At 38.0% G+C, this 13285-nt stretch overlaps 3 protein-coding genes across 3 annotated transcripts; 2 read left to right on the forward strand and 1 right to left on the reverse strand.

Annotated features, from left to right (window-relative positions):
* The first annotated feature begins 1800 nt into the window (after window positions 1–1800).
* Window positions 1801–6117, forward strand: LOC127253225 (calcium-dependent protein kinase-like). The gene is made up of 9 exons (XM_051277679.1): window positions 1801–2062; window positions 2154–2999; window positions 3088–3231; window positions 3481–3633; window positions 3728–3837; window positions 4167–4334; window positions 4413–4540; window positions 5186–5285; window positions 5669–6117. Exons 2-9 carry the CDS (start codon window positions 2219–2221, stop codon window positions 5744–5746), a joined length of 1662 nt encoding a protein of 553 aa, XP_051133636.1. The 5' UTR covers window positions 1801–2062; window positions 2154–2218; the 3' UTR covers window positions 5747–6117.
* Window positions 6118–6425: 308 nt separating this feature from the next.
* Window positions 6426–8980, reverse strand: LOC127253224 (uncharacterized). The gene is made up of 2 exons (XM_051277678.1): window positions 7523–8980; window positions 6426–7183 (listed from the first exon to the last, which is right to left on the reverse strand). The coding sequence occupies exons 1-2, from the start codon at window positions 8927–8929 to the stop codon at window positions 6878–6880; spliced, it is 1713 nt and encodes a 570-aa protein (XP_051133635.1). The 5' UTR covers window positions 8930–8980; the 3' UTR covers window positions 6426–6877.
* Window positions 8981–10739: 1759 nt separating this feature from the next.
* LOC127253284 (5'-adenylylsulfate reductase 3, chloroplastic-like) lies at window positions 10740–13221 on the forward strand. Its single transcript, XM_051277783.1, has 4 exons — window positions 10740–10915; window positions 11014–11169; window positions 11294–11423; window positions 11900–13221. The coding sequence occupies exons 1-4, from the start codon at window positions 10849–10851 to the stop codon at window positions 12939–12941; spliced, it is 1395 nt and encodes a 464-aa protein (XP_051133740.1). The 5' UTR covers window positions 10740–10848; the 3' UTR covers window positions 12942–13221.
* The last annotated feature ends 64 nt before the right edge of the window (window positions 13222–13285 follow it).

The raw sequence follows: 13285 nt of genomic DNA on the forward strand, positions 1-13285 counted from the left end.
ACAATAATGTCATTTTTAGTATATATTTGTATTTATAAAAATTCATTGGAATATAAATAAAACTGTTTTTACTTTTGATTTTGCTTATAATTTATATTGTATTGTTACTAAAGTCAATTCACAAACAGTCACTTTGTATATTTTGTATTAAAATATTAATCATATAGAGATGATAATAATTAAATCTAAAATTGAAGTGGTTGATGTTGATTTTGGTACTTTTAAGGTCGTCCATTGATATTGCATTTTTGGCTAAATTAAATTGTTTCCCACTTTGATTACATTATGTCTAAATGTCCAATATTTGGTTCACCTTTCTTATCATCTTCCCTTTCCATTAATAGCATCATCATTGCTATCATGTTTTTTTTGGTGGGGGCAATTACAATGCTGATTAGACTTAATTAGTACTCCATTTGGTTCACATATTATGTTATATTGTTATTTATGTTTGTTGGGGTGGGGTGCAAACTCAAGTTCCACATCTGAAGTTATGAAAATTTTTTTACATTTTTTAAGTCCAAAGTGAACTCCACTGGTATGAGGCAATTTGGAGGATATTAAAAAATAAATCCGTGCGGACTCAGCCAAAAGCGGACAATATCATATTTGTGTTGAGTTAGTCAAGTCCTAACAGTGGTATCAGAGCAAGGTTAGATGATGAAGTGAACTGGGTGGCATTGGGCATTGGTTGTAGTGGTGGGCTCGCGCGGTGTTGGGTTGGTCCCAATTAAGGTGGTCAAAAATGGCCCAAGTCCCACATTAAAAGTTATAAATTCCATACTTATAAGTTCTAAATCAACTATATCAGTACGAGACCTTTTGAAGAATATCCAAACAATGTTTATCTCATATTTTATTTTATTTTTTAAAAAAATTTATATATTTTAAAATTTATAACTTATTTTATAAATATATTTTTAATTATTTACTAATTCGGTATTTACAATAACTCTGGCAATATATGAAAAATGAAAAAAATATATGAATAATTATTTTCAGGAAATAAATTAAATTAAATAAGTGGGTATTGTGTTATTGTTATAATATAATATCAGTTCAAATATATCATCGTGATATGTTAATTTAAATTTTGTATTTATATTGATTGTGTCATGTATTTTGTGACCTATTAATATATGTTTTTAAATCCATAACTTATAGTATTTATATAATGTTAACATAAATTTTGTATCACTACCAACTGTGTTTTGGGACCTATTAACAAATACTGTTTTTAATCCATAACTTATATTTATAAGTTGTGTTGCCAGCATTGTAATTTAACACATAATTACAATCATACTTAGTTGTTGATGAAAGTTTCATTTAGAAGTTAAGTAATTTTGAAAAAAATTTGTAAATAGTAAAAAAAATAAAAATTGGATATTTAATATGATTTTAATAAAATGAAAATAATATTTTTGTCTAAAAAAAAATAATATTGATAAATAGTGTTAAAATTTCTAAATCAAAACAAAAAAATGAAATATTTAACGCTTAATTTACACACGTATTATATTATTAATAAGCAAAAAAATAATAATCCAATAAAACAAATATCACAAAAGTGGCCCATACGGAATTTAATTGGGCCGAACTTCACTATGGGCAATGGCCCAATGGGCCTAAAAGTAGTACAAAAAATCCTCATATCAATTACCGTTTTTTTTGGGCCTAAATTAGTACCACCTCAGATTCATGGAGCGACCAAAATCCATGGTGACAGTAACGATCGCAAAGAAGAGGGAGAAGACAAAAAAATTGTAGCAGCAGATTTTTAGGGCCGCGTTTGGATTCGATTCACGACAAAGCTGGACAGCGAGGCGGTAATGGCGACTGTAAATCTGTAAAATGTTTCGAATTGAAACATGGCAGGAAAGACAAACACAGAGCTGTAAGGAACAAGGAAAACGTGTGCGCGCAACGAAAAATCTCAAAGCTGTAAGAGAAGTCAACAAACCGCGGTTCTGATCCACAAATCGGCGCCGCACCTTTCTCAGCTCAATCCATACATGGAATTATCCTCTCGATTCTGATCCATAATCGCCGCCGCACGCAGGTCGTCTTTCGATTCCTTAATTTTTTTTTTTATTTTTTTATTTTTAATTAGTTTTGCCTTTTCACCGATTTCGATTCTATCGTTCCGACAGACTCTGTCCGTTTTTTCGACAATTGTTGAACATTTCGATTCAATCGGAGGAAGTTTCCGGTAATAATGGGCGGTTGTTTTAGCAAGAAGAAGTACCAAACCAGCTCCGGCGCCAACGGCTTCAGATCGGAGAAGCCGCGCCATAGCGATCAGGACAGACAAAGTTACGAGAATTATTACAAATCATCGGCTCCGACCGCCGCCGCCGCCCCCCAATCCCAACCCCCACCGCCGCAGCCGGTAATTCGGAACCCTAACCCTAACCCTATCCCAAATCCAAATCCAAATCCTGTACGGACAAATCCCCAACCCCAACCTCCTGTCCAAAAATTGGAGCCAAACAACATCCTAGGAAAGCCATTCGAGGATGTAAGATCAAAATACACAATCGGGAAGGAGCTCGGGAGGGGACAATTTGGGATAACCTATTTATGCACGGAGATTTCGACCGGCCACAATTACGCCTGCAAATCGATATTAAAGAGGAAGCTGGTGAACAAGAACGACAAGGAGGATATGAAAAGGGAGGTTCATATAATGCAACATTTGAGCGGACAGCCAAACATCGTAGAATTCAAAGGCACATTTGAGGATAAGCTGTCCGTGCATTTAATAATGGAGCTCTGCCGCGGCGGCGAGCTTTTTGACAGCATTATCGCGCAGGGCCACTACTCGGAGAGGGCCGCCGCCGATCTCTGCCGCCAGGTCGTAAACGTCGTCCACCATTGCCATTTCATGGGCGTTATGCACCGCGATCTCAAACCCGAGAATTTCTTGCTTTCGAGCAAGGACGATAAGTCCATGCTCAAGGCCACCGATTTTGGGCTATCGGTTTTCATCGAAGAAGGTCGAGATCTTTTATAATGTACACGTTTGTACAATATATGATTGATTCTAATCGAATTTACGGAATTGTGTTTGTTTTGAATTTTTAGGTAAGGTGTATCGGGATATAGTCGGAAGCGCGTATTACGTCGCTCCCGAGGTTTTGCGGCGGAATTACGGGAAAGAAATCGATATTTGGAGTGCTGGCGTCATTTTGTATATCCTCCTTAGCGGGGTGCCTCCGTTTTGGGCCGGTATGTTACATGATGATACAGTTTAATTGTGTGATGCGATATAAAATAGGTATTGGTGTGACGTTTTTAATGTAAAATTGATTTTTAATATGATAAATAAAAAAAAAGAGTTCGATTTAATGTTTTTTGGTGCAAAAATGTAGTGAATAGTAGAAAATCTTGAAAAAACCCAACCAAACATGCCCTATGGTTTCGGATTTTTGCACATTGAGTCGTATTTTTGTAATTGGCTCGTAATTCTTGATGCAGAAAATGAAAAGGGCATCTTCGATGCCATCTTGAATGAAGACATTGATTTCGAGAGTCAGCCGTGGCCTTCGATTTCGAGTAGCGCGAAAGACCTCATCCGGAAAATGCTGTCTAAGGACCCTAAAAGGAGAATCACTTCTACAGAAGTACTTGGTAAATTTTATCTTTGCTTAGAAAGCTGATTCGGAACATTTTTTGATGGTCGGTAATAGATGATCTCATCGTATTCAATTGGTTGTCTTGACAGAGCATCCTTGGATTAAGGGACAGGCTCCCGACAAGCCGATAGACAGCGCTGTCCTGTCTCGAATGAAACAGTTCCGAGCCATGAATAAGCTCAAGAAACTTGCACTAAAGGTAATTTGAACGCGAAATAAACATAGAATCTTGCAATTTCATTCGATTTGTTAATCTAGGTTGTGTTCTGATATGTTTTGGGAGTATTTCGAAGTTTTTGGAGAATTTTGAAAATTATAAAAATTTAATACAAATAGATATTTGTGTGTTAGATGCGATGTTTTTATATAAAAAAACCATATGTAAACATAGCCCTAAATTCTAAAAATAATTTTGCTCGTTTTCGTTCAATATGAAACTACTTGTTAATTATGATGTATTAAATATTCAAAAACAAAGATCGGATGCGATTCTTTATATATATTTTTTCTTACATTATTCTTGTCCAGGTCATTGCGGAAAGTTTGTCCGAGGAAGAAATTAAAGGTTTGAAAGCGATGTTTGCGAATATGGACACGGATAACAGCGGTACGATCACTTACGAGGAACTGAAATCTGGTTTGGCTCGGCTAGGGTCCAAACTGTCTGAAGCTGAAGTGAAACAATTGATGGAAGCTGTAAGAATACCCCCACTCGTTTTTTAATTTTTTCGAAAACATTTAGCGAATAATTCTTTATACCTTTGCTAATATTAGGCCGATGTGGATGGCAACGGGGCAATCGACTACATTGAGTTTATCACCGCTACAATGCATAGGCACCGGCTCGAAAGAGACGAGCATCTCTTCAAAGCGTTTCAGTATTTCGACAAAGATAATAGCGGGTAAGATGCAATTATTATTCCTTTAAAAAATTTCAATATTTAGTCTCGTAAGTAGACTCTATTATCGTTTTAATCTTTTATACATGCGATGTTTGATTTTAGAAGATCAACTACTATCAATGCCTAATTTTGGTACCTTGGTGATTGGAAGTGACAATGTAGACTCGTCGGGATCATGCATTGGCATCGACGTATACAAAAAATCAAATATTTATTTTATAAAGGACTATAATGATAATTATTTGTATTTTAACTATAATTTAAATTTATACTTACTTTTTTTTTTTTGTGATAAAAAATATTCTTATTTCTCTTTTTAGTAAAAAATATCATTTTTTAAAATTGTTTCTATATTTATCCATTTATTTAAAATATGCCCCCGATCAAATGGATATAAATATTGATGACGGAGGGAATATTATTTTTCTTCACAAAACATCATATCAAATATCATGAAAATGCAAGTAAACATGACCGTAGATCTGTTTCTTTTTTATTTTTTTATCTTTTTGCCATACAATGTCATCATTCTCAATAAAAATGTTTTCGTTTTGCTTATACAAAATATTGCATTCCGGTCGGTTTCTAAAAATGGATGCTACCGAAAAACTTTCATCTTGTGAAACTTGTATGCATTCATTTCAGTTATATTACGATGGATGAACTCGAGACGGCCATGAAGGAGTACGGTATGGGCGACGACGGCACAATCAAGGAAATCATTTCGGAAGTGGACACCGATAATGTAAGTCTCTATCCAGCCGGGAACTAGGACATCATATATAATCTTACTTCTCTCGTTTAGTTCGACATATGATCCCTAAAGATTCTATCTTTTGCACATTTCATCCGACATGAGATCCCTATCGGTATGTTTGTTAGTGTGTGGAGAGTTTAGTTTGGAGTTTTGAATAGTTGTTTGATGCGATATAAATATGTGATCATGTAATATTTTGAATATAATATTGATTTTTAATATAATACAAAAAATAAAAGATGAGTGTTCGATATAATGTTTTTGGGTGGAAAAAATTAGTGAATAGTAAAATTTAGAATAAAAACCCCACAAAGAAAATTTGCACATTTCGTTCGACATGAGATCCCTAACAGATTCTTATGTTATTACAGGATGGCCGGATCAATTACGAGGAATTTTGTGCGATGATGAGAAGTGGAACGGCGCAACAAGGCGTCAAGCTGTTCTAAAGCGACGATACGATCGACAGAGGTGAGTCAGTTAATCCGGCGACAAAATTGCATTTTGAAGCGAATACAAAAGAAATTTCGATGAGATCTGTGGTTTGCGGTATGGATATGTTTATATTCTTTCTTGTGTTTCGGAACCCTTCAACACGGTGTTCAAATGTGTAAAAGTTGGTATGATGTTTGAATCTTAAAGATTTCGCAAGTAATGTTGTGTGGTTCGGATATGGTCTAACCTCCGGATGCTCGGCTAGTTTTTTGTCATTCATTGCCTACACTCGTTCTTATGTCTTTCCCAATTATTACCCTATTGTCGGAATGATTGTACTGGAATTTTTTGTCAAGATTGTGCGGTTGTTTGATCTCGACGATAATCTCGGTTTTTTAAGATTTAAATTTTGTTTGAACTCAGCTCGTTATTTACAGTAGCAAGCCGAGCTCGAGCTTCGTATAGTAGTCGAGAAAAACAAAAGATGCGAGCATTCTTTTTGGGAGTATGCTTGTTTAGAAAAATGGTAATATGGATTATTTGTCATACGTTTATATACTATTATAAGTTTATATTAAAAATATTATTTTATTTCACAAATATCACATGAACTACTATAAAAAATATATAATCTAGACAAATTTAATATATATGTAAAATTTAAGTGAAAATAAAATAAAAATAAATAAAAGACACGGCGACAGATGTGAACTTTTGTGGGACAATCAAATATGTTGCACTTGGTACTTTATTAGTATATTATTTCCCTTTCACTTTTATCCTTTCCTCCTTCATCTTAATCTTAGGGAATATCAAAAGAACTTTAAAAAGCACATATTTGAACTCTAACAATTTAAAGAAAATTCACAAAATTAAGTTGGAGAATGGTTAATAATTTCATATATGTTTTGCCCTCAGATTAATAGTATTATAATATATTTCTTCTATTCTAGATAATGTACGTTGAATTTGTTTAATTAAGAAATTACAATATGGAATGGCGAAATATTACTATTAGTACAAGATATGTTCAAAAACACTATCTCGCATTTAAATTCAAAACCTTAAAAATATTTACATAAAACTATTGTAACCCAACATATTATAGGGACAAATTATATATATATATATATATCATTCATCGATCACTTTGATTTCTTGCTCGATTTTAATTTCGATTTCTTCGATTTCCAACTCTTGTCGCCGAAACTACTCCAACTGTACCCACTCGGAATTCCAAAAGGGTCCATCCCTTGCCCGTCATCGCTACTAATTCGTCGGCCATGGCTCGAGCCCCCCGACGACGAGCTAAGACCATTTTCGTCATCTTCGACATCGACAAATTGTTGAGGACTCGACAAAGGAGTGTAGAAAGCTTCCGATGGCTGAAGTTGTACAAATTTTGAGAATGTAATAACCACTCTCACTGTAGGAACCACAGGGATCGAAACCTGAGACAATGTCCAAATGAAATTAACTTTCTAACTATCAAATTCGACCGTTGGGATTTTAAAAAATAAAATAAAATAAAATAAATGGTAACATTTAATTTAAGTATTTCATAGTATTCATGTGACGATATTTATAACTAAGGTAAGTGGGCCCCGTGGAGATGCTTCGATATCAAATCTTGAAAAAGAAAGGAAACATTGGTTAGTCATTAAAAGAATATATTTTTTAAAAAAGGAAAAAATAAATTAAAATTAGAGGACAAAACTTTCACTGAATCAGATAAAATTAGGGCTGTGGGACCCATGTGGGTGGTCAAATTTACGGAGTTTGACCGTTACCTTAACGGGGAAAGTTGACGGAGGAAACGTCGTCGTGAGAACTTCCCGCAGACGCTTAACGGCCTTGATTTTGTTCGCCAATATGTCGAGTAACGGCAGCAGTTCTTCCGTCTTTAACGGAAACTGCTCCGTTAACCAAACCGTCGACCGGAGGGTTTTGCTGAATTCCTTCTCCTTCGTCCGCGGCGGCGCCACCAGCCTCTCGACGGCGCACGGCGGCGCCGGTTTTCGCCGGAAATCGGTCGGGATTATGTCCACGCTTTTCCGGGATACTGTGATCAAATCTCTGTCGTCGCGGATGAAACTGCTGTGCCGGCGGTGGTTACAGTCGCCGGAATAGCTGAATCGTGGATTCTCCGCCACTATAAAGCCTTCGTCGGAGCTTTCGTCGATCTCTAATGGCAGAATGCACGTCGGAGAGAAAGGATCCTCTTTATTGTTGTCGGAGGCGTTCAATTTGCGTGATCGGAAACTGAAGGTTACGTTGTGCATTTCGTAAACCTTAGCTTTCCAATCTCCGACGGTCTCTGTTTTCTCGTTCCGTCGCCAATTTGATTTTCCGATCAGTTCAGCTTTTGTGACGTCCATTCCAGGCCGGAAAACGCTGGTCTGGCTGCAGAAATTGGCAATTTCGCCGTCCGTTAACGGCTTTCCGGCGTTCTCAAAGGCGTCGTAGATTTTCTTCTTATCGTGGTTGAGAATGAGGAGTGAGCCTAAGGAATCGGAGCAGCCGTCGTTGAGGAAGAGGAAGCTTTGATCGGCGCGTTGGATTTTCAGGCCGTCGTAGCCGGCGAGGGAGGTGTCGGCGCGTAGGTTTCCGTCGCGCTTCCAGATTTTGTAGGTGTCGGACGGGGCAATTTTTCCGACGAAGGGTACAATTGAGCTTTCGAAGTGAAAAGTGATCTCCATATAAAAATCTCGCATCCGGCGGAGAGCGGCGACGAGGCGGGGGACGCGGCGGCGCCACTTCGACCAGGCGGCGGAGTGGTGGTGCTGCACCAGTAAGGAAACGATTTCAGGGCAGCGGCGGAGAAGCGCCTCCTGGAGAGGATTCCATCCGGCGGCGTTTTGGAGAGAAACATCCGCTCCTGCGGCGGCAAGTAAGCGAACGGCGGTGGCGTCGTTGAGGCGGACGGCGAGGTGAAGCGCAGTTTCGCGGAGGCGGTTGTCGCGGCGGTCCACGGCGGCGGCGATCTTCCCGGCGAGAGCTTCCATGGCCAACGATTGGGATTCGGTGCGAATCTGGTTTGGATCGGGCAATTTTGGCAACGACGAGAGAATCCGGCTGAGAGTGGCGTGATCGCCGACAGAGACGGCGTAGTGGACGGCGCTCCCGGCGTAGTCCTGTGGCCGGACGACGGTCGCCGCCGTGGAAGAGGCGGCCGGCGGTCTGGACATTCTGTTCATACGGGCAGATGCAGTGAGGAATGTTGTAGAATTCTGTCCTTAGGCAGGCACTCAAACCACGCCTTTTAAATATAAAAAAGGTAAAAACGCGACTTCCCGTTATTTATAAGAAGTCGCTATTGTAATATGCACGACTTATGGTTAAATCGTGTTTTAGGCAAGTAATTTATTGTAGTATATACTGGGCTGGACCATAAAATAGTTAGGTAGCCCAATGTTCAATTATTATGTGGGAATTTTGTAGGGTTTGTTTGCTAACTATTCAGGTTTAGGGTTTCACTAGAAATAGTTCTCTCTCTATAATTTATTTATTTTTTATTTTGATTGGTTCGAAATTAGACTATTCATTTTTTTTGACATTTACATAATGTGATACTCTTGAGTAAAGTAAAAATTTTAATAAATTTATTTGACCATTCATGTTAATATTATAGATATTTTCTTAGAGCTCATTTAAAAGAATTATATAGTTAAAATAAACTATTCATATCAATATTGTAATTATCCAATTTAAAACAACTCTATATTTAAACATTTTTGTTCTAGAATAATATTAAAAAATAGACGATTATGTCAGATAGTTACATTTAATATCAAAACCAATACATGATATAAAATACTAATATTAAATTAAAGAGTAAATGGATATATACATATCCGATAGGAGGAAGTGTACTATTTCCTCTATTTTGTTTGTATGGTCTAACTTATCTTTTAGAATTGTTGTCATAAAAAAAAAAAAAAAAAAAAAAAAAAAAATTAAAATCGATGGTATTTTAAATTTTTGTTTTCAATTTTATACAATTTTCCTTATTAATATCACAGTACTATTTTTTAATCTAATATTCTTTCTATTTCATAAAAATTGTCCACATTATTGTAGACATCGGATTTTAAAAATTATAGTTAATAAATAATTAATGAATGTATTAATAAAATAATAATTATATAATACAAATAAATATAGTTTAAAATAAATAAACATTTAAATTAAAATTTTAAAAATTATATAAAATTTAAAATATAATTAAAATATATAATTATTTTTTTAAAAAAATATTATATGATATAAATGAAAATATAAAAAATAGACACCTTGAGTCAAAAAGAATATTGTCACTTTACATCAAACTCTGCTTCAAATAATAATAAAAAAAATCCCATAATTACAATTGAGTAAATTATAGCCTCTAACGCCTCTTATTCAACTTCACAAATTATTTTAAATCGTCATATTCTTAAATTATGACAATTTTTATGTACAAAATTATTTTGTATTGTCAATAATATTATTGATTACAGAAATTTCAATAAATTTAATATGATTAAATATTCCCAACCAATCATTTAAAAAAAATAATTTTAACTAGACTGGGACTTTCGCACTCCATGATTGAACGGTTGGGATTTGCCGCATACGAATGGACGGCCTTGATTTCTTCAATACAAAATCTAAATTGGATTGTAGCTGCGTGTGGGTTAACGCCAGGACCACTTTTTATATACAAAATTGGAGGCTGTAATAAATATTAATAAAATAAATATAATGATAAGAATATTAATAATAATTATATATAATTAAAATTAATGTCGAACACGATTTCGTCTGGTGCAGAATTCGCACTCTTTATGAACCACGACTCTACATGACGAAAGTGATGACCTGAACCACACTAACTCAGCGGCCAATCATCTCTCGCCACGTCGGATCGCGGTAATGTTTCGAATCACGTCCAGGTTCAATGAATCTGTTATGGCCGCCCTCCCTGCCGTTCATTTGTCGCCTTTATATAGCGGTTCCATTTCCTGCCTTCTCTTCAAATCACAACACTGCTTTTGTAACATTCGGCGAGGCCAATTTTGTCTGGAGATTTTTGTTTTGGTTTGTAGCAGTTTTAGTGGAAAGAAAGGAGGCATCAATGGCGTTTTCTGTCTCCTCTACGCCTGCTGCGATTCGCAGCTCAGCGCTGTTTGAGCAGCCGAGAGGTGACCGTTTTTCTCTCTGTTCGTTCTGTGGCTATTTTGATTTAAATGTTTGTTTGGGGTGTTTTTGGCTAAATTGTTTGTGGTGTTGTTGTTTGCAGTAGCTCAATTCGGCGGATTTCAGCCGTTGGAACGTCCGATTTCGCCATCGACGGTGGTGATTTTTTCTCGGAGGCGTTGCGCTGTGAAGGCTTTGAATGCGGAACCGAAAAGGAGCGATTCGATTGTTCCTTCTGCCGCAACGTTGTTTGCTCCTGGTACGGAATAAATCTTCTAAAAATCGGAGTTTGTAATTGTGAAAATTTGTGTGAAATTTGGTCTGATTAATGTTATAATTGGTGGATCTGTTGTTTGATTTTGTTTTCTCGTCTATTTATTCAGAGGTGGCTGAGAAATCGGAGGTAGAGGAGGACTATGGGAATCTGGCCGTGGAGCTTGAGAATGCCTCTCCTCTTCAGATTATGGATAAAGCTCTGGAGAAGTTCGGAAACGATATCGCAATTGCTTTCAGGTAGATTTTCTCTTTCAACCTACTACTTGCAGTGAACACTGTGGATTTTCCAAGTGGTTGATTTAATAGCATGTTTCTGCTCATAACGAATTCATTTCGATCATTACGAATCTGTTGAAACATCAACGAACATATGCTTATGACTTCCAATCATAGGAAACCTAGAAATCTGTTTGTTTGATTTTCCAATCTGTGCATATCTGGATATTTACGAACATATGTTTATCCTTCCAATTCTTCTCCTATGAAACCTAAAATATAGCTTATCCGATTTACTAATCTGTGGATGCCTAAAACCAAGTACAACTATGAACATTATGTAGCATTTGTTGTTACTCAAATTGATCGACATCTCTTCATGTGATCTCTGGAGGTCTATTTAATCTCATAAACAATTCGACATTGATTGATCCTGATGTATTCCAAAAATTCTGATATTTCAATTAGCTTTACTGATCTTGTGTCAACATCTGCAGTGGGGCAGAGGATGTTGCCTTGATCGAGTACGCACACTTAACCGGACGCCCATTCCGGGTTTTCAGCCTTGACACGGGAAGATTAAACCCGGAGACGTACAAATGTTTCGACGAAGTCGAGAAGCACTACGGCATTCGCATCGAGTACATGTTCCCCGACGCAGTCGACGTGCAGGCTCTGGTTAGGAACAAGGGGCTCTTCTCTTTCTACGAAGACGGCCACCAAGAATGCTGCCGTGTAAGGAAAGTCCGGCCATTGAGAAGGGCCCTCAAGGGCTTACGGGCGTGGATAACCGGCCAGCGCAAGGACCAGTCTCCCGGAACCCGATCCGAAATCCCAATCGTCCAAGTTGACCCCGTCTTCGAAGGACTCGACGGCGGGGCCGGTAGCTTGGTGAAATGGAATCCGCTTGCGAATGTGAAGGGTGTCGACGTGTGGAGCTTCATTCGTGCAATGAACGTACCCGTCAATTCGTTGCACGCTCAAGGCTACGTCTCGATCGGGTGCGAGCCGTGCACGAGGCCCGTCTTGCCGGGGCAACACGAGCGGGAAGGAAGATGGTGGTGGGAGGATGCGAAGGCGAAGGAATGTGGCCTACACAAAGGGAACATCAAGGAGGAGAATTTGAACGGGAACGGGAACGGCGGGGCCCACACGAACGGGCATTTGTCGCATCCTGATATCTTCGATAATCCGCACATTGTGAATTTGAGCCGGCCGGGGATTGAGAACTTGTTGAGGCTGGAGGAGCGGAAGGAGGCGTGGGTGGTGGTGCTGTACGCCCCGTGGTGCCAATTTTGCCAGGCGATGGAGAGTTCTTACATGGAGTTGGCGGAGAAGTTGGCGGGGATGGGCAGTGTTAAGGTTGCGAAGTTCCGGGCCGACGGGGAGGAGAAGGCGTTTGCGCAGTCGGAGTTGGGGTTGGTGAGCTTTCCGACGATCGTGTTTTTTCCGAAGCACTCGGCGGGGCGGGTGGTGAAGTACCCGACGGAGAAGAGGGACGTGGAGTCGTTGATGGCGTTTGTGAATGCGTTGAGATAGTAAGAGTAAGAGTACATGAATAAGAGTGTGTGTGTGTGTGTGTGTATGTATGACGATGTTGTGGGAAGGAAGTTGAAAGAAAGTAAAGGCCAAGAGTGCTTGTCCGAATTGGAGTAATTAGGACAGAAAGATGATGATGAATTGGGTTTGTAGGGGGAGGTTATGTTGGTTTTGAGTAATGTGGATGGTGACGAATTTGTGTTGTAATACGGGTATCAAGCATGGTGAGGGAGAGTGAAGTCGATTCATTTCAAGAATAAATTCTCTACTTTTTATTGTCTTTTCTATATTTATTTATTTAGAATGTAAGAACATGCGGCAGTTACGTCGGCTTAATTTAATAT

Source organism: Andrographis paniculata, unplaced genomic scaffold, assembly GCF_009805555.1.
Source record: "Andrographis paniculata isolate CXL003 unplaced genomic scaffold, ASM980555v1 Contig50END, whole genome shotgun sequence".
NCBI classification, from domain to species: domain Eukaryota; kingdom Viridiplantae; phylum Streptophyta; class Magnoliopsida; order Lamiales; family Acanthaceae; genus Andrographis; species Andrographis paniculata.

Coding starts and splice junctions, on each gene's coding strand:
- LOC127253224 (XM_051277678.1), bottom strand. CDS start 8,929: ATGAACAGAATGTCCAGACCGCCGGCCGCCTCTTCCACGGCGGCGACC. Junction 7,184..7,522: donor CGTCAACTTTCCCCGTTAAG/GTAACGGTCAAA, acceptor ACATTGTCTCAG/GTTTCGATCCCTGTGGTTCC.
- LOC127253225 (XM_051277679.1), top strand. CDS start 2,219: ATGGGCGGTTGTTTTAGCAAGAAGAAGTACCAAACCAGCTCCGGCGCC. Junction 3,000..3,087: donor ATCGGTTTTCATCGAAGAAG/GTCGAGATCTTT, acceptor TTGAATTTTTAG/GTAAGGTGTATCGGGATATA. Junction 3,838..4,166: donor TCAAGAAACTTGCACTAAAG/GTAATTTGAACG, acceptor ATTCTTGTCCAG/GTCATTGCGGAAAGTTTGTC.
- LOC127253284 (XM_051277783.1), top strand. CDS start 10,849: ATGGCGTTTTCTGTCTCCTCTACGCCTGCTGCGATTCGCAGCTCAGCG. Junction 10,916..11,013: donor GCTGTTTGAGCAGCCGAGAG/GTGACCGTTTTT, acceptor TGTTGTTTGCAG/TAGCTCAATTCGGCGGATTT. Junction 11,424..11,899: donor GATATCGCAATTGCTTTCAG/GTAGATTTTCTC, acceptor CAACATCTGCAG/TGGGGCAGAGGATGTTGCCT.